At 33.3% G+C, this 22,429-nt stretch overlaps 1 protein-coding gene across 1 annotated transcript; it reads left to right on the forward strand.

Annotated features, from left to right (window-relative positions):
• Nucleotides 1-1,130: 1,130 nt before the first annotated feature.
• On the forward strand, nucleotides 1,131-21,977 carry Wee1 (Wee1 kinase). The gene is made up of 11 exons (XM_089713394.1): nucleotides 1,131-1,497; nucleotides 10,637-10,746; nucleotides 11,720-11,854; nucleotides 12,134-12,222; nucleotides 12,855-13,072; nucleotides 13,679-13,825; nucleotides 14,650-14,798; nucleotides 15,866-15,991; nucleotides 19,068-19,195; nucleotides 20,149-20,315; nucleotides 20,967-21,977. Exons 1-11 carry the CDS (start codon nucleotides 1,259-1,261, stop codon nucleotides 21,133-21,135), a joined length of 1,677 nt encoding a protein of 558 aa, XP_089569520.1. The 5' UTR covers nucleotides 1,131-1,258; the 3' UTR covers nucleotides 21,136-21,977.
• Nucleotides 21,978-22,429: the final 452 nt, after the last annotated feature.

Consider the following 22,429-nt stretch of genomic DNA (forward strand, 5'->3'; position numbering starts at 1 on the left):
GGATGCCTGTCAACGGCATCTAGCGAAGAATAGAAAAAGCACATGAAGCTGGTTGCTCTTGAATATTGTTCTATAATTTGGATAATAGATGACGCTAAATAATATCTCATACTTAAATGTGAATACTTAAAATATCATTTAGATCGATACCTATTTAATATTTATACTGGATAATATTTGAAGCAATAATTTATTAGAATCTCTAAAAACTAAATATCATAATGTTATACACATGGACGTATAAAAAAAGATCTATCTTTTTTTATACGTCCATGGTTATACAGATGAAATTGTTTCTTAATTATATTGTTTTATAATGTAAAAAATAATAATTAATGACTTATTATTTAAAAAAAACTTAACAACTGCAGGTAGGTTTTTAAAGTGAAACTTTTATTACATCGTCTCAAACTTTTTGGTCTGTGTAGCGCATGTCGCGTGTATCGCGGCTGCCGAGTAGGTATACCTACTCGGCAGCCGACCGTCACGCGACATGCGCTACACAAAGCAGTGTTCACTGTTCGGAACCGTTCGAACAGTTTCACTTTTACCGTGGTTTCATAAAACCACACTACATCTTTTTTTTAAATAATTAATGTGAATTGACTTTTAAAATTTTTAATAAGAGAAATTAATTAAACGGAAATTATCAATACAATAATTGACGTACATTTGACAAATTAGTGTTATACAGTGCCACAAACTTATCTGACCCGGTGGCAAAAACTGGAACTACGTGCCGCCATTTTGAAATGTCACATTTTCACAGACTTTTCATACGGAATATTTTGTTTATAAAAAAGAAAGCGACATCAGTGACACTGTCACCGGGTCAGATAAGTTTGTGGCACTATACAAAATATTCTTCAAGAAGTTATAAAAAGTGCATTTTACTTATTTAAGTAATTTTAATATTAAGATTTGAATAAAATAAAAGTACAATTTTAATTTGTTATTATAGAGTTATTAAAATATTGAATAATAATATGCATTGATAGTCTAGAACGCTGTCATAGACAACATTTCATTATCTGTGGCACAGTATCGTTATTCAAAAAAAGTAGCTCGGCCAATCAAATTCAAATTTTCATCTCACCGGTCGAATCCTTCGCCGTGATTGGTTGATCGATTAAACAGGTGCTATGCGTCATCCGCCATAACGATTGTGAATTTGTGAAAGTGAGCTTTGTTTGATTGCACGAAATAACGAAGTTTTCGTGTGTTTTTAATTAAAAGTGTTTTATATGTGTGTTTAAAGATGAGTGATTGGTATAGAATGAAGACGGGATTTAAACATAACTCTTCGGAGTTGTCAGTGGAAACATCTGGTGAAATGTCAGACTCAATGTTTTCGGACAATCTGAGCCCCATACCGGCTTCTATAGTGCCTAGGAAGTTGGATTTTAGAGACTTCGACGATGAAGAATATCGGATTAAGGATGCATCTCCAGCACCAGCATCTTTGAGTCCACCTTACAAGCGAGTACGAGCATTAAAGTGAGTAGTTCCCAGACCTTGCTTTTCTCGCCATAAAACACCACGTTATATCAGTTTGTGGTTTAGATTCATGTTCTATATGCGTAAATAACGGATAAAAGCCGTTTGTTACACTTTTAATTCATAACATTGATCAATTCACTCTGCATTCTTGTTATTGACAAAGTCAAACATGACAGGAACATGCCCACACATTGCCAAAGTGAAAGTTGAATGTGGAATTCGCCTAGCATTTACTGTTATTCCTTCGTAAACATACAAATTTACATAATATATACCTGATGATCATATTAACCCTTTCAAACCTACGGTGCACAATTGAGGACATAAAGCATTTTGTTAATTATCTTACCAAAAACAAGTGTCATGTAACCAGATCCTAATGTAATCGCATGAGAACATTATGAGCTACGAAACTCGATACCAATACAACCATGTTTTGCCGCGATTTCGTACTAGTCGACAACTTTTGAACCAGTAACCGGTGAATCTTAGAATTGCGTAGGTGAGTGATTTACTTTATTTGAAAATATTAAGATTTTTCCTAAGATAGGTATTAAAAAAAATATATATCGATTAATTATGGTGTAAAGTTATAGATCAAAGTATTTTATGTGTAAAAATTTTGTTATTTGTACACTAAAACGTGAATATTCGTAATGTCTACGAATGTGGACGTGCGGTTTCAAGTGGATATAATTTTCGTAACGTTCAATAACGGTTTTATTGGAACAAAATAAACTTTTTCTTTTATGAACATTCATTTAAATTTAATTTTATTTAAATTAAAACGAAATAAATAAATCTGATATATTTTTTCAGATAATCTTTTTAAATATGTTCTCAAGAGAGGCTGGAAGCTTCTGCAAGATGGAAATCTTTCGGACTTGGAGCTGTCTTCAGATGATGAGGATGTGGGCTGTACAAGCACACAGTACTGTACAGCTCAAGATACAAGACATGTCCGCTTGGGTGCCGATGCCATAAGTCAGAATCAGAGGGAGTATGTTCCACTTGACTTATCGGACGGAAATGAAGACGAGAGCGAGGACGAAGAAAGATTGCCTATTGATTTCGAGCCAGTTTTGGAGGAACCAGGAGCAGATATGGATATTGAGGAGGAGGAATCTACATCGAATGGTGAGACATTTGACTATCTCACACCTAAACAGAATATAAAGTGGAGGCACCGAAAAATTGAAAATACAATATCGACTGATTTTTCCCCACCAATAGCTGTTGATCCCATCGTACAAAGTCCTCTAGATTACTATCACAAGTATGTACCTGAAGGGTTATTTCGTCAAATGGCTGAAATGACAAATATATATGCTGTTCAGTCGGGAAAAACCAGGTTTCGACCTACTACCAGCAATGAAATTGAAGTCTTATTTGGCTTACATATGGCAACTGGGATATTTAACTATCCGGTTTTGAAAATGTACTGGGAAACCAACATAAGCATACCCCTATTCACAGAAAATATGACGAGAGACAGATTCTTCGAACTTCGGAATAATTTACATCTTGTAGATAATATGAAAATGCCTTCAAATTGTAAAGATGCATTCTATAAAGTTCGACCCATCTATGACGCAATCCGAAGCCGATGCTTAAAAATACCATTAGAAAAAGAACTGTGTGTTGATGAACAAATCGTTCCTTTTACGGGAAAGCATTCTGCTAAACAGTATGTAAAAGGCAAACCATGTCCTTGGGGCATCAAATTATTCTTCTTGTGTGGGAAAAATGGTCGTGCGTATGACTTTATAATTTACCAAAATTCCATTCCTGTAATAAAAACATTAAAATAAAACAAAAACATTTCAATATAGACAATTTTTAATTTTATTGAAAAATCTCCCATACTTTGCATATACTACTTGAGCCATACCACTTGGACCGAATGTCCGCATTTGAGCACATAAAGAAAATATTAATTTTCTCGAAAAATGAACAACAAATAATTTTTGTTTTATTTTTTCCAAGCTTAATTGTTGGTACTTTCATTCAAAAAAAATCAGCATTAATGTATTCTAAAAAAAAATAATTCAGGTCTGAAAGGGTTAAACACTTAAAAAGCAATTCGAACATGATTTTTCGTAAATTTTATGCGTCACTTAAGTTATAGGCCAAACTTTTACACAACTTTTGCCGTTTTTTTTCAAGATTAGAATATCTATAATCAGTAATATTTGTCTCTATAAAAGTAATAACGTCCAAAGTATGTAAATACAAGAAAGTATATAAAAATGTAAATTAATGACAAACCAAACATAAAATGTTCTAGAAGGAATCATTCAAATGTTATTTTGATAGTTGAGGAGCTTCGGAACAAAAACCGCTAAATCCACTTTCTAAGATTTTTGACAAATCGGAATAAACGTTTAATTTCTTTGTTTTTTTAGGTAAAAGAGAGTAGAAAATCTTAATATATCAACATTAGCAACATTGTTTGGTGGCCAAATCAAGAGATTCGTGTGTGAAGTAATAAACGAAAAAAAAAATAAAAAAAAATGGATATAGCGGTTTTTGCTTAGACTATCCGGATTTATCGTTTTTTGAAAAAATCAACTAAGGATTTATCGCTATGTGAAAAAACCATTAACATTTTTGGGTAAAACTAAGTATATGAGGAATTAAATAATTAAAAATTAAAAATTGCTATATCGGTTTTTGTCTCAACCTTATAAAAATCTATCAAATTTATGTAGGATTTATCGGTTTCTGTTAAGATATCAATTTTCTTTTACCTCATCAGTGGATTTATCGGTATCTGTATAGATCATTTAACTTGAAGCGCATTTTTCTACTAGATTCATCGGCTTTAGAACAGATTCAATAAGCTTATCATGTAAAATAATGCAAAAGCATCGAAATTACAAAAAAAAAAAAAAAATACAGCATGTCGTTTATCGGTTTTTGTTCCGACGCTCCTCAGTTATATTGTAAGAATCAAAAATAACGCAAATCATATTGTTAAACCAATATTGTGTTGATGAATCACAAACAATACTATGGAATACAAACTATACTTGGATTACAAACATATAGAATACAAATTCAATTCAGTTATAAACATTTAACCCATTGACCACCGAGCGCCCCGATTGGGGCGCGACACAATAGATTATCTATTGTGTCTGTGATTCCGGGGACTGATGGATAATACCAATTTTGAATCAATTATTTTTTAAACAGTCTTGTAACAATTATGTAATAAAACCTTGAGGAATTGAACTTCAAAACAACATGATTTGTTATTTTTATTTTTCTAAGATGGGCGAGTCAACATGCAATTAAGTATTACTAGCTTTCGGTCGCGGCTTCGCCCGCTTTGTCTAAAACATAATTGAATCACTCTATCTATTAAAAAAAACCGCACCAAAATCCATTGCGTAGTTTTAAAGATTTAAGCATACATAGGGACATAAGTACAGAGAAAGCGACTTTGTTTTATACTATGTAGTGATTGATGATTATTAACAAACTAGCTGTGCCCTGCGGTTTAACCACATTACTCCCCTCCTGTTGGTCTTAGCATGATCAAACAAACAAACAAACTCTCAGCTTTATAATATTTTATTATACTAAATAACTTGTTGAATTAAATAAAACTTGCTATGTCTATAAGTTACAGCCTTCTTTAAATATACATTTAGGGCTGATTTTTCAATCCTTGGTTAAAACTTATTCATCGAATAACATATTAAACTACCATTTCAAAAATGTATTGTAATTGTCCGTATTAGACAGTTTACAGGTGACATTTTAATATGTTTGTGTAATACTTTATTGGACGGATAAATTTTAACCAAGGATTGAAAAATCGGCTCTTATTGTATCGGTATTTTCCGATAGGTTCGTTGCAAACAAATGAAGGAGTCAAGTTTTTAGTCAAGGTTAAAAAATCACGAGCGCGAAGCGCGAGTGATTTTTCCTGAAAAACTTGACGACTTTATTTGTTTGCAGGGAACCTTGAGGGAAATGCCAGATAATTTTGAAGCTCGTGTGGTATTCGGGAGATTATTTTTCCGTCCCAAATGTCGGCCAATAATTTCACAATTGAATTGAACCTGTCAGTTTGACGTCAACGACCAGAGAAAATTTTCAAAAAATTATCAGTATAATACCATGTAGGTTGTACCACGTGACGTCGAATGGTGCAATTCTATTGGTCGATATTTGGGTCGGAAAAATAATCTAGAAAGTTCTGGAATAATTAAAGTTCAGTATGTCGAACTATATTGACTTAATTCTTGATGTAATGACACATTTACATCAAAAGAGCGAATGCTCAGTCTAACCTCACTTTGTCAAATTATTTTAGTTTAAACATAAACAGGTATAGAGCATTCTTTTGTTGATCTTAGTGTATACGAAAAGATATGCAATGTTCTAATACTGAACAACACTGAATACAAGTCTTTGTTTACACTAAAAGATCACGAAAGAATGCTCTTGCTCTAATTCTAGCTCTATGTTTTTTTGATGTATAATTATGCACCATTATATTCATGAAGGTTTCGTGTTTCAACTTAAACTTGAAACTTTATAAACTTGCAAGTGCATAAGAATAGTAAATTTGACTCAATTACGACCAATTTCAAAATAGCCTCCATAAATAAAATATCCTCTACCAAGATGAACTGGTAGAAAAATTGAAAATTATAATGTTAAATTGCAGCTAAAACTGATTTGATTAGTAATGCATACATCAATGATGCACATAGTATGTAACAACATCTATTTCAACCCTTTATAAGTTGATATTTAAAGAAAAGTACCTGGTGTCAACCCTGCCCCCCTAGTCAAGTGGCTTTCTGTTAGCGTAGCGTTCAATAGTAGGCTGTAGATAAACGTATCTACAGGTTACGTCAATCTCATACATTCGTAGTCTATTCTATTGAACGCTACGCTAACAGAAAGCCACTTGACTAGGGGGGCTGGATATCAAATATTTCATTGTATGTTTCAACCAAATAGTTTCTGAGGTTTAGCTTTGAAACCATAACAAAAAAACCTTACCATTTATAAAATTGGCATGCATCTTTGTATTTTCTATTATAACGGAGCAACTACATCAAACGAACATAGAGCAAGAGCATTCTTTCGTGATATTTTAGTGTAAAGGAATACTCATATTCAGTGTTATTTAGTATTAGAACATTGTTAGAATCATTTTTTAAATGCACTAAGAACAACGAAAGAATGCTCTACAGGATTCTTCTTTAAGCTTTGTTTTGAGAAGAATGCTGTAGAGCATACTTTCGTTGTTTTAGTGCAGGCGTAGGTAATACAAATCTTAATACTAACCTGCTAGTATTATATGCTTCCTAGATATAGTATTGTTTTTTCATTTCATTGATATTTAGTTTTATAGCATTCAAAAGCTTTTTAAATGAGATAATTGTTTAAAAAAAATGGAAGCAAAAATCATGGCATAGTATAATTTGCTAATTTGACTAAATAACAAACTCCATACAACGAAATAATCAATATATTACATGAATCTCTGTGTATGTACAATAAAACAAAGTTACTATAACTGTCTGTCCATCCCTATGTATGCTTAAATCTAGGGATGTAACGATACCGATACCGATATATCGGCCGATATATCGGCAAGCCGATATATCGGTATCGCCGATAATAAATCAACCGATACCGATATTTTTTTATTAAATTCTTTCTTTTCTTTTATGTTTTTGCATTGTATTCATTCATATTGTTTTATTTCTGTTTCTGTAATAGTGTTAAGGAAGAGCGGAACCTCCTGACACAAGCATTTTATTTGCTTACTAGGAGTGTTCCAATCACAAATTTGTTTATGTAAAGGAAAGAAATAAATAATTTTGAATTTTTTTAATTTTTAACGTGATAACGTTTTTAAAATCGTTTTAGTCGGGTGACATGTTCATAAACTTGTGTCACACCAAAACCTCACGAGCGCGATCGCAGGTATAACGAGAGAGAGACGGACCGATCTCCCGTTTCATCTCGAGCGCTGCCACTGCATTATGTTATCACGTAAACATCTCGATCGTAAACCTACTTTACAAACAACCAATTTTTTTGATATCAAATAATTCAAAAATCCGCGCCCAATGAACGATGCGGGAGGCCGCCCGCGCGTGCGCACTTTGTTTTCTGAAAAAACTCTACCAATTATAGTAAACTTTTATTAGGTACTGATTGTATGTGTATTACTTAAAGTTTAACTGACTTCGTAAAATAATAATACTAAAATAAATGGTTTTGTTGTTTTTTGATTTAGCATTTTAATTTAAAAGAATACGATTAACAGTTGTCTCTGTTAAATGTTTTTAACTTTTTATGCATAATTCACTATTTATTTTTCTACCAAGCCATCGATATCGGTATCGGTATCGGTATCGCCGATACATTACTACAAATATCGGTATCGGTATCGTATCGGCAAAATCATGTATCGTTACATCCCTACTTAAATCTTTAAAACTATGAAACGGAATTTGATCCGTTTTTTATCAATAGATAGATTCATGAGGTTTGAGTATGTAATTTTAAATCAATAAAGGGGGAAGTTAGTAAAATATAAATTGCAGTAGGTAGTCAGGAAATTTAAAGTAATATGCAAATCATAAGGCACTACAAATCTATGATTAAAATACGTATAAAAAAATATATTTTTTTTCATAGACCTCTAATCAGTATCAATTAGCTTAATAACAAACTTCATACAACTTAATCAAACCAATATATTACACTAGCTGCGCCCCGCGGTTTCACCCGCGTGACTCCGCTCCTGTTGGTCTTAGCGTGATGATATACAGCCTATGGCCTTCCTCAAAATGGGCTATCTAACATCGAATTCAAGTCGGACCAGTACTTCCTGAGAATAGCGCATTAAAACAAACTCTCCAGGTTTATAATATTAGTATAGATAAATCAATAAGCAAAGATTGTATGCAAATAAAATTCAACAAGGTAGTTCCTGAGATTATCGCGTTTTAACAAACAAACTCTTCAGCTATATAATATTAGTGTAGATAAATCAATAAGCAAAGATTGTATGCAAATCAAATTGAACAAGTTCCAACATGTCCGATTTCCTCACAACATAGTCGCAACTGGTTTTTATTGTTGACTCAAATCCTTGCAAATGTTTTGGGTGAAACTGGTTTGGTGATTTCCAGTTTGGTTATTCAGTTCTGTTTATAATGATCGTTAGGTGGGATTAGTTATGGGGTCGTTTTTAAATAGCCGTTCGGTAATAATGGTTATGTTGTTTTTAACATATTATAAAGGACTAGTGGTCCGCCCCGGCTTCGCCCGTGGTAGCTACATGTTTAAACTATCCTATCTTTCAAGTTGGATCGAACTGCACATGGTGTGCGAATTTTATTATAATCGGTTAAGTGGTTTAGGAGTCCATTGAGGACAAACATTGTGACACAAAATTTATATATATTAAGATTACTAAACACAAACTCAAACATTTATTTATTCAATTAGGCTTCTTTTATAAGCATTTTTGAAACATCATAACATTTTTTAACATTTACCACTGATTCGGAAAGCAGTATCTATGTCACTGTTATAGAAAAACATTGCATCTTCTTTAAATAGTACAGATTATGTACATTAAGAAATTGACCTATTAAATTTAATAATTAAGTATTGGTTCTAATAGTTTAATATATTATTTAGCATTCCATTTTATTCATCAAAACCTCTTAGAATAATATGGATTATAGGTAGTTACTTGGAAATAATAAAAAAATATTTTATGTATATTAGGTAAACAGATATGAGTAAAATTCCACAGCACATGTCCACACATGAAAACAATAACAGAGGGTGTCATTTAAAGTTATTTAGTTACAGATATGGTTATTTATGTTAATTATATAAAGCTGAAGAGTTCGATTGTTTACTTGAACATGCTAATTTCAGTAACCACATATCCGATTTCAAAAAATATTTTACCTGTTAGATAGTCCATTTATCAAAGAAGGCCTAGCTATATATCATCATGCTAAGAGCAATAGGTGCGGAGAAATGCGGGTAAAACCGCCGGGCACAGCAAGTCTATACTAAAGTTGAAGGCTTCATCTTGTTGAAGAGACTCGGAATGAGATTGATAGCTGTTAAGTTGTGAAAGTGGTACTACTTTTTAGAGCAATTTACTCGGTGTTCCCACGAAAGCAAAATTTCGGTTAAAATCAGTTACATTACAGTTATACACAACAATATAACATATGATCGGAACAGCTGACATCTGCCCAAAAACTCCTACGATTTTGGCACAAAAAATACTACATAATGGTGATAACACCTTGAAAAAAACCTGTTATACAAATTTGCACCTTGTCACAAGGTGCAGTTGATCTTTTTCCATTGTGTACGGAAAGGTCTCGAAAAACTAAACTCATTTTGTTGGATGCGCCTTTGTTGTGATGGATATCTCGATTTATCAAAGAAATGTCATCTTTAGTTTCTTAGAAATAAGGTACACTATACATCTGGGCGTTTATTTTTTTTTACCTGCATCTGTCACATCCATTTTTATCTTAAGATTGTTTTTTCTTTCACATCCTCAGGTGCGTCCGTAACTTTACATGCGTTTTATTACGTAATAATAGACGGGAATAATACGACACTATGTATCTTTGTTGATTTGTATGCTATACGACCTATGCTTATTTAGGAATTATTATTATGTACAAATGTTACAAGTTCTGCCATAATAATGTTTTATCTGAAACAAATTCATGATCAAAGACGTAAAATCGAAAGACTTACTTTGAAATGTTATTATATATAGGTATTAGAAAAATAGAGAATATAGATACAAAATCAGATTAGAACTTTGAAATAAGTGAGGCATCTTCTAGCGTAATAATTATAGAATTATGAGTTAACTGAAATATGCAATGGTTTGCTAGAGAACAGCTATAATTTTTGATTAAACTATAATTAGTCAACAATTTTAACAAAGTACCTACTAGTAACAATTTTATAAAGCACCAACACATAAAGTTTTATACATATGTAGTTTCTTTTGGATCTGGCAGAGATCATTTAAGGGAATAATTACACATTACATACATGTACATTAAACAAATTTTCATTTATAAATTCATATTTCTTTCAGACTATTCGACAGTCCACACACGCCAAAGACCCTCCTGGAGAAGTGCTCAACACCGTCCCATCATGTGTCACGATGTAGACTGTTCCCACCAAAATTGGAAGTTCCATCGGGTAAGTGAATATTGATTTATTTTATTTATTAGACACACATCAAATACAAAATAAATCAGATCTTAGGCTAAGTTACATCATTTCATGTCACACCAACACACATGGTGTTCAGCTTGGCTAAATATTATTTAACTTGCTCTATAATATATTTTATTATTATATACCTATTAAAACATCAAATATATTTCTTAATAACTTATACTAGTTCTATGAATGTTATAATCCTACAAATATTATTAATGTGAAAGTTTTTTTCTTTCGTGTGGACACAACTGAATGGATTTTAATGATACTTAGTGTAATATCCTACTACTATTATAAAGGTGAAAGTTTGTAAGTATGGATGTATGGATGTTTGTTACTCTTTCACGCAAATACTACTGAACTGATTACAATGAAATTTACCACACATATAGAGGGTAACATGGATTAACATATAGGATAGGTTTTATCCCGGAAATCCCACGGGAACGGGAACTATGCGGGTTTTTCTTTGAAAACGCGGGCGAAGCCGCGGGCGGAAAGACAGAATAATCTATAGAAATTTCGATTTTGACCATAATATAATAAAAAAAAAAATTTGTTCCACAATGAAACATGCCACAGCTCTCAATAAAAAGCTCAAAAACACAATAAAATAGAGATGTTTTAATATTTGTTGTGGAATATAAAAATTATGTGCATTACACATTCTGCATTCAGTAAACAGTAAACCTAGACCTTTAAACATCGATTTTTTGTGTCTACTTCAGACATATAAAATAAAATAAAATAAATTGACTCTATAGGTTTATTGTAATTTTTGAAGCGCGTTGAGAGTAAAATTTTAAGGTCGCGTCATAGCAATACCGTCACGTCACGTCGTAAGCCGACGACTGTGACTTTGAATCTTGCCAAAGAAGTTTCACTTCTGGCACGAATCTATTCCGTACTTTTTCCTACTATTTTATTAATTATTTGTCCTATCAAACAGGCATGCCGTCCGGCTCAAGCCATCATTTACACCCGCCGTCGGACGAGGACAGTGCGTTGGGCAGTTTGCCCCCGGACGAGGTTGAGGACAACAGGCTCCGGCCGCTGGCCAATATCAACCCTTTTACACCTGTCGGTGAGTTTAGGAAACCTTTAACTGTTTTATTTATTATGAGCTGTGCCCTGCGGTTTTTTCCGCAGTGCTGTTGGTTTTTGAGATTAGCCCGTTCAAATAAACAAACTCTTCAGCTTTATAATATTAGTACAGATTTAACAATTATATTTAGCACACCAAGTTAAAAACTTTTTATAAGTAATGCAGGGCCACTACCAACCAAGCCAACCGGTCAGTCAATAAGTCGTCTAATAAATCTATTTTGTATATAATTTAGTATTAATTATTGTTTTCCTACAGGCCAAGCGTTAAATAAGAAAAAGCGTGCACTGTCCAAAACACCGACGTGGGGTGACGCCACCCCCGAACAACCGGCGAAGAGATTACGGGTATGTTTGTTTGTTTGTTTATCTGAATGTATAAAATGGAGATTTTTTTAAGTATATGTTATGTTAATGTCAATAATTTTTAAGTATATGTTAGGTGTCCACTGAAAATCAGTGTATTTTTCTGCATACTCAAAAAATGTGTCATTTTAACCTACCTTGCATAAGTTTCACTTTTGTAAGAAACATTTTTTTGTATACCTTATTATTTTATGTATTTAGAAGTCTAACCTAACCTACCTACTAATGTATAAATTGCTGAAATTAGAAGTAAAATTTTCTAAAGCATATTTATGTCAGAACTAAATATTTAATTTTATTACATTATATATAATACTAGCGGTCCGCCCCGGCTTCGCCCGTGGTACCTACATGTTTAAACTATCCTATCTCTCAAGTTGGATCGAACTGCACATGGTGTGCGAATTTTATTATAATCGGTTAAGTGGTTTAGGAGTCCATTGAGGACAAACATTGTGACACGAGATTTATATATATAAAGATAGATAAATACCTGTCTCTTATCAACGCAGTCACTTTTGGGGCTATCCTGTTTGGGCCTCCGCTGAACGGATTCAATGTTTTTCAAGAACACATTGGACTCGTCCTCTAATAAATATAATGTTTTTCCTCAGGAATCAAATATATCCCGCTATAACATCGAGTTCGTCGAGCTAGGTCTAATAGGGCGCGGTCAGTTTGGCCGAGTGGCGCGATGCGTGAACAAACTGGACGGTTGTGTGTATGCGCTCAAACGGTCTTTACGACCGGTCGCCGGGTCAGCGGCTGAACGGGCGGCGTTAACTGAAGTATACGCTCATGCGGCGTTGGGAAAACATCCTCATGTTGTTAGGTAAGAAAAATCGGGAAAAAATGACAAAAAAAATTTTTTTGGGAAAAAAAAATTCCCAAAAAATTGTGATTTTTTGGCTGGAATAGGTTGATTTCGCGTGTTATAGCGTTAGTTTCGAAATTTAATTTTAATTTTGATCATTTTAGGGCTGATTTTTCAATGCTTGGAAAAAACTTATTCGTCGAATAATGTTTTAAACTACCATTTTAAAAACGTATTCTAATTGCCCGTATTTGACAGTTTACGTGACATTTTAATATCGTGCAATACTTTATTGGACGGATAAGTTTTACCAAGCATTGAAAAATCGGCCCTTATTATAACTTTCAGAAATATTAATTACTATTTTTAACTAGTCGTAAACAAAAGCACGAAGCAATTTTTTTTCTTTTTACAATGACAAATAAACATAAGAAACCCACATTTTGAAAAATCTCACGTGAGATGGGGGGATGGGGGAGGGGGTTCAATAAAATCTCATGATATCTCACCAGAGGGGGAGGGAGGGTCAAAAAATGGACAAAAACACCTCACGTAATTTATGGACGCTCCCTAAGACCATAATTTTTTTGTCACAAATAATTATTTTACGAATTTTCCTTATAGATATTACTCGGCATGGGCGGAAGACGATCACATGATAATACAGAACGAGTACTGCGATGGCGGCTCGTTACAACAAGTTATAGAAAATGGAGCCTTACCAGAGAGCGAGCTGTTATTATTGTTAGCGCATATTAGCGACGGGCTTGCGTGAGTGTTTGTTTATTATTTATTGCACGCCTCATAAGCGAAGCGTTGAGGTGGGTACTACTGTCACTTCGCGCAAAACATCTGATTTTTCAAACTTAAAATGTCTTGTTAACACGATAGCGACCAAAATACTTTACTAATCGAGTCTTATTTTTCTCTTACGCTTGAGTATGCTCAGGAATAGAACCCTTTCATTTTTCAGGGTCTGATTCGATGTGGTTTAATTGTTATTAAATAAACAAAAATAATAATTAATAAATATTTATTAAAAAAAATTTATGAGGCGTGCACTTTTGGATTTTCCAAATTATTTATTATTTATTGAGCACTTCCTTCCTACTAATCCATATATATACATACTAGTGGTCCGCCCCGGCTTCGCCCGTGGTACCTACATATTTAAACTATCCTATCTCTCAAGTTGGATCGAACTGCACATGGTGTGCGAATTTTATTATAATCGGTTAAGTGGTTTAGGAGTCCATTGAGGACAAACATTGTGACATGAGATTTATATATACATATTAAGATTGAACATTTCCTTCCTAATATTATAAACGCGAAAGTTTGTGAGGATGGATGTGTATGTGTGTGTTTGTTACTCTTTCACGCAAATACTACTGAACCGATTACAATGAAATTTAGCACACATATAGAGGGGTAACTTGGAATAACAAATAGAATAGGTTTAATCTCGAAAATTCCACGGGAACGGAGACTATGCTGTTTTTCTTTGAAAACGTAATTTTTAAGTATATTGTTTTTAAATAAATGTACATATTTGTTTTTGAAGCATACATAATTAAATATTTATAATTTCACAGGTACATCCATTCGCTGCAACTAGTTCACATGGACGTGAAACCGGGTAACATATTTATATGTCGCGAGGAAGTGGCCTCACACAGTGAGTCGGATGATGGGTATGATGACGACGATCATCCTATTGTGCCGAAGCATAAGTATAAGATTGGTGAGTTTGGCATTTTTATAATTATTTATTACTAAAGTCCGGTCGCGGAGCAGGAAGAATTTCGTACATTAACCTGTTATTACCTGTCACTGTCACTCCCGCGTAAATATAATGTGTCTTGCTCGCACAGATGCAATGACCGCCGTCCTCAGGGATTGTAAACCTTTAACCTGAGAGCGTAAGGTTTGTGTTTGCTTGATTGGTGTCAGGTGTTCAATTATGATTTTGTGAATTCAAAATTTATAAGAATAAACCTCAAACTCTTTATGTCCAATCAAAATCCGCCTAAGTCGAAATCGCGTGTTAGACTAACGTATTTCTGTAATATTGTATATAGTAAATTATTTTTTGAAAAATAAGGTCATAGAAAAGTTTCACTTCTTATGTGTGTACATGCACACTTTTTTTATATAATATATCGTGGTTATTGAAAAAGTAAAAATGTAACTAACTAATAAGTATTGTAAATGAATAAAGGACATTTTATTTAATAAGTTAGTAAAAACATTTTCTCCTCCAAATATTGCATGTAAACTGCACTCATTCAAAAATGTTTGTGACAACTGTCAGTAGGTAAAGAGGTACGAAATTCTTCCTGCTCCGCGACCGGACTTTAACTGTGCTCCGCGGTTTTACCCGCAGTGATCCGCTCTTGTTGGTCTTAGCGTGATGATATATAGCCTATAGCCTTCCTCGATAAATGGGCTATCTAACACGGAAATAATTTTTCAAATCAGACATGTAGTTCTCGAGATTAGCGCGTTCAAACAAACTCTTCAGCTTTATCTTAATATATAAATCTCGTGTCACAATGTTTGTCCTCAATGGACTCCTAAACCACTTAACCGATTATAATAAAATTCGCACATCATGTGCAGTTCCATCCAACTTGAGAGATAGGATAGTTTAAACATGTAGGTACCACAGGCGATGCCGGGGCGGACCACTAGTAATATTAGTAGTAATATTATAATTATAATAATAGCCTATATTAAACAATCTTTCTGTTTCATAATAATAAACATTTGTATTTCAGTTTATTTAATAATAATTATCTAATATTACAGGTGACCTCGGCCACGTGACATGTATTTCATCCCCCTCAGTAGAGGAGGGTGACTGCAGATATTTGCCGAGGGAAGTGCTTCAAGAGGACCTTACACATTTAACGAAGGCTGATATATTTGCTTTTGGTGAGTTTTGTTCTGTAATTAAAATTGAATTTTTAATGTTTATCTAGATTAAATTTTGTGGATAAGATATTGAAGTGCTAAAAATAATTATCTTTTTGCAGTATTTTTTTTATTGAACTATAAAAATATTGTCATGTTTATAGTTTGTCCAAACAAGGTTTATTAATTCGATTTTGATAATTGTACCATTATTAATATTATATTTATAAAAAATTGTGGAGCAATAAATTATTTATTTGTAATACAATTTTCAAATGAGAATTTGGTTTATTTTTATTTGGAGGTTTTTTATTTTTGTCACCTTATATTTATGTTTATCATCACATTTTCAGTTGGGAATTCATAAATCACGTATACTTTTTTTTCTCTTATAAGTTTTCAGCTTTGTATGTTATAAAATTAACACAATAATATATATAAATAAAGATTATGAAACCCATATTAGGTATTAGGTGAATTAAGGCTTTAAGAAGAAGAAGATATTTAAATAAAATTTGCAATGAATAAATAATATTTATTCATTGTATAATACTCTCATTAATATATTTCAAACCCTCACCCATCTTTTTTTAAATAATGCATGTAAAATACTCAATATTACAATAAATATACTAAATACTAGCTTTCCGCCCGCGGCTTCGCCCGCGTTTTCAAAGAAAAACCCGTTCCCGTAGGATTTCCGGGATAAAACCTATCCTATATCCTTTCTCGGGTATCAAAATATCTCTATACCAAATTTCATGCAAATTGGTTCAGTAGTTAAGGCGTGATTGAGTAACAGACAGACAGACAGAGTTACTTTCACATTTATAATATTAGTATGGATACGTAATATCACTTTTTCACCAAGTATCTCTATAATTTCATCCTAATATTAAAACCGATCAAAAGCCTCGCTCCATACTGTTAATAACATCACCATAAAACAGTAAGAATCAATCCATTTCGTGCCATAAGTGCTTTTTATGCATTCGTTTTATAATGATGGATGTTGGATGTCACACCGAAATATTTATGAGTTCCATAACGAAACAAGCGAGTGAAAAATATTCCAGGCATTATGGGTGATGCGTCAAAATGAAAATGTATTGAACCGTAAGTGGGAGGAAGTTTATGGCCCCAAAAAACGACGCGTCAGCCTTTGCAAAGCTATAGACTGTGTATTGAATATTTTTGGGACCGTTTTAAAGTTAAAGGTTTTAAGGAATACATTTTGCCGCATTTAAGACGCGATTTATTCATTATCACTACATGTATGCTTAAATCTTTAAAACTACACATCGTTTTTTTATTGCATACAGTGATTCAAGAGGAAGGTTTTAGTGTATCATTTATAAGGTTTTAGACAAAGCGGGGGAAACCGCGGGCGGAAAGCTAGTATTGTTATGTACTCTTGTGATCATTCAGAAGAGAAAAAATTATCAATGCACAAAAATATTAAAAATCATTTTTTGGTAGTGGCTCTACAATTTCAGTTTCACTATTTCAGCAATTATATTTTTACTTAAAACTAATCAAAACATGGACAGGTAACAAGAACATACACAATTGAATATTTTAATTACTAACGAAATAATATTAAAAATATGATCAAAAACATACATGGACATTTAATTTGATCACTAACGATATTATAAAAAATATATTCACAAAAACAAGATTGTCAAATAATAAACAAATTGACCGTTAAAAGTATTGCATGTCGCATAAACAGGATTCTCTAATTAATTTGCCACAAACAGTTTTATTGAATACTAGCATTGCCCTGCGGTTTCACCCGCATAGATAGCGATATCGTTACAGTGAAAAGTCTACTATAGGTCGGACTATAGGTTTAATTTTTAATCACATGAAAATCACCTTTACCCCGTCCCGCACTACGGCCTTTTTTTTTTTTGTTTTAGTGGGGAAATCTTTCATAGATACCCACGGCCTCCGGGGGAGGGGCCGTGGGTTATGTCGGATTCCTACCGACCAAAACCCCACTGTGTTCCGTCAAGACGCATATTGGTAGAATTCCTCCGTGACCCCCGCACTACGGCCTGCTCGAACAGTATACCTACTATTTTCTGTAGATTGACACTTTTAAAAATTCGTTATATCTTTTGAATGGAATATCCAATTCTTTTCATTTAAAAAGTATTTTGCTGGTATTGAAACAGTCTATAATAAAACATCACACATTTAATGGGATAAGGATTAATATATGTGTATGGAAAACATGGTTTGATTACTGTCGGCACTTCTATTTACTTTGAAAACGTAAAAAAGTTGTTGTAGTAACATAACTACTGAAGATGGACATATGGTATCGCGGACTTTCTTGTTGATATTGATCCATTCTATAATACCGTAGAACATTTTTTTGTTCTATCTTCAATAGATTCCGCAGCGCACGCGATGACAGAAGTTTTATTGAGGATTTTTTTACACCTTGGGTTACATTATTGCATTTTTGGTAAGGATCTCTAATTTTTTTGAAAATGCAATATAGCCTATGTTGCTCAGTAAAGATGCAGCTTTCTAATGGTGAAAGAATTTTTGAAATCGGTCCAGTAGTTTATGCGTGAAAACCATACATACATACATACATACATACTTACAAACTTTTCCTCTTTATAATATTAGTATAGAATAATAGTTTAATAAAACTAAAAAAACACGCTTTTTATAGAAAACCGAACTAAAAAATTGAAAATTTTATCAAATTAGTGTATTGTCATCGGTCCTCAATAAATCTACAAAGTGTGAACGAAATCTGGCCGTTTAAAGTGGGTCAAAATCGCGCCCAAAGAAGTCGGTTACAAACAAACAAACATACAGGTGAAGCTAATATAAAGCGTGTAAAAAAAATTGGTTGTCTGTAAAGTCGGTTTACTGACGATAGTTGAACGTGACAACGTCCGATTGTGCTTCTTTGTCGCTCGTTCCGCGCTCTCGCTCGCACTTCAAGCCTTACATGGAACGCCTCAGAGCGAGGTAACGCCGCATGAGTCATGTTTTTTCGTGCGTGCAGCCGGCTCTATCGAATTATAAGACGTTGTCACGTCAAAAACTAATTATAAATAATTTTCAGGTTTAACACTATTCGAGGCGGGCGGTGGTGGTGCGTTGCCGAAGAACGGGCAGAAATGGCACGACATTCGCGACGGAAAGCTGCCCGATTTGCCCAATTTGTCCAGGGAATTCAATCAATTATTGAAGGTAATTTATTTTATAAGAAATACTATAGATATATTATCACTTTCTCTTCATGGTATATACTTATTATTTAATTATTAAGTAATAAGTATGTCTATAAAATATTATTCACTGCCGTCACTAAGGCGCGGGTCAAACACAAGCGGCTTGGCGCGGGCGTGCCATAAGCGCACCTCTTGAATCTGTTTTGCACCACGTGCTTCTTATACATTTTGTATGAAAGAATGTTGGACAGGCGTCGAGACGGCACGCCACGGTTGTGCCACGGTTGCGCCGCCCCAAAATGATTTCATACAAAATGCCAATAGCGCACCCGATGCACGCCGGCAGCGCGCCGCTTGTATATGTCCCGCGCCTAAAGTGAGTCCTGAGGAAGTTCTAGTATATAATTTATTAGGATTTAGGCAAAGCGGGCGAAGCCGCGGACGGATACAAAAAAATTAGCTGACCCTTAATTTTAAAGCAATTAATAAATGAATTTGAATTTGAAAGCCAAAAGAATCATCTTCAGTTTATCACATAATTTATAAGCCAAGCAGGCTTGTAAATAATTTTTTTTACAACATCCTAATTAAAATTATATTTACAATCACAGTAAATTGTCTATACTAATAGTAATACATAATAATATTGTGTACTTTTAAAGATTTCAGCATACATAGGGATATAAGGACAGAGAAAGCGACTTTGTTTTATACTAGCTTCCGCCCACGACTTTGTACATGCTTCCCGTTTTCCCCGTTCCCGCAAGAATTTCGCGAAATCCTTTCTTAGCGGATGCCTACGTCTTAACATCTACCTGCATGCCAAATTTCAGCCCGATACATCCAGTGGTTTGGGCTGTGCGTTGATAGATCACTATATCAGTCACCTTTGAGTTTTATATATATAGACTATGCAGTGATTTATATATTCTATAAAATACATAATATTTATCAACAAATATATTTCCACAGAAAATGGTACACCCCGATCCATCCCAAAGGCCGTCAGCCGCTCGGCTCAGAAGGCATCCATTATTACATCCAACGGGGAATAAGACTAAAGCACAACTGCGACGGGAATTAGCTGCTGCCGAGTTGAAAAATCAAATGCTGCATAATAAACTTAAAATGGCCGCTAGGTGCGTAAGAAATGCAATAATTATTAATAAAAGTAGAAACGTACACTCAAGTCAAAGTGTTCCACGATAAATTCAAGATGGCCGCTTGGTATGTGCGAAATTTTATATTTATTGCACTAAATAGCTGTAAGGTATCTAGTGCAATAAATATAAAATTTTCGTCTTTGTTTCGTTATAAACTCAAGATGGCTGCCTAATGTGTGAGTAAGTTGATAAATATTAATAATAAGTTTGAAAAATCAGATGTTTTGCGCGAAGTGATAGTAGTACCCACCTCAACGCTTCGCTTATGAGGCGTGCAATAATAGGTATTTAGGTAATATGCCACGGCCAATTGTATGAGAAATTTGAGTTTTTATGATGTTTTAATATGTTGTTATATTTTGTGCGGGCAAAAAACTTGTATAAATAACTACTCCCTATTTATTTGTTATTTTTTTATATATGTACATACTTCTATACTTACACTTTATGCTTTAAAGAAGAAATATTGATTTTTATTGTTTAACTAAATAATTTATACCATTATCTTACTCCTAACTAAAGCATTTTCTCACACATTTTTTCACAAGTCTAGTTCTCTAGGTAGCTACATTTTTATTCGTTTTTTTATACAATATTAAAAAAATAAAATAATTTTATTATTTACAGATGCCTACAAACCCTCACACCAAACTCGTTAGCGAACCAGGAATCGGCCAAATTCAAAACGCGATCCGCAAAAAGGCTAAATCGCAGATTCGACACTCACAATATTGATGAGATGCTGCGTTCTGTAACTGCACCCATACATACAGACAGACGGCGTAAGAAAAATTAGTATATGTAAAAAAAAAATTTGGTGAAAACCCGTTTTGCCTAAATACTAGTTGGATTGGACAGAGGAAAAATGTGTCGTAGGTAAACCTCGTTTTTTCTGGTTAAAACGCGATTTGCTTAATTGGTACTAGTTTTAACTAAGAATATGAGTTTAATAATATGTATAAGTACTTTATTTAGCACCAATAAAGTTTTCATAAAAAAAAAACAATTTATAGTCAGAAAGGCGGCATTTAATATGCTATATTTTCTCAATAAAATGTGTATTTTACCTAGTAACAAATAACTGGTTCTAACTGGGCAAAGCGCGTTTTAACCGAAAACCAGTTTTAACTGTAACATAAATATATAAGTGGCTCAAAATATTTGGTTACTATGTGTAATAATTGTACGAGTACAATAAACAACTAGACTCACAATCTAACAAAATGTATGAGAACTCACAACTTTTTTTATAATGACCGATTTAAAAAATTACTAAGTACATCGAAATAAGGAAAAATAGAATATTAATTGAATTTATAATATTTTTTTTTAGTAAAAGTTTTCTAATAGACAACGAAATAAGGTTTAAATTAAATTTTAATTATATTATATAAGACAATGTGTGCCGAGCTCACGTGTCAGAAGTGAAACTTCTTTGGCAAAATTCAAAGATACCAAAATCGCCGCCTTACTCCATGACGTGACGGTATTGCCATGACACGCCTCAACTTACTCTCAACGCGCCTAAAGAAGTTTCACTTCAATAATATTTGTGGAGTAAATAAGTTTTTCAATAATATAATATCATTTTTTTTATTACACACCTCTAAGGCATTTGAGCGCGATTTTTTTTTTTATTTAACAAACAAACAAACAAACTCTTCAGCTTTATAATATTAGTGTAGATTGTGAGTCTTGTTTTTTATAAATTTAATTCTATTATGATTAATTATTATAATGGATGAAAAAATGATTTTCATATTGATTTTGGTGATTGAAATATAAGCAAGCCGGTTTTGAGGATTTTCAACTGAATAGTGACATTTTAGAAGTGAAATTTTAAACGTATGGGTTTTATTAATTTGATGTATGGAAAGGTTGTTCTTACATATATACGAATTTTTGAAAAAAAAAGAGCACACGTGTCAGAAGTGAAACTTTGGGCAAGATTCAAAGATTCCAAAATCGTCGCCTTACTCCATAACGTGATGGTATTGCCATGACGCGACCTTGAAATTTTACTCTCAACGCGCCTATAGAAATTTCAGTTAAAAAAATAGAAAAATGATTTTGATTTGATTTTTAATTTA

Source organism: Colias philodice, chromosome 30 (genome assembly GCF_061535455.1).
Source record: "Colias philodice isolate Cphi_HAF_F1 chromosome 30, ilColPhil1 Martin Lab GWU primary, whole genome shotgun sequence".
NCBI lineage: Eukaryota > Metazoa > Arthropoda > Insecta > Lepidoptera > Pieridae > Colias > Colias philodice.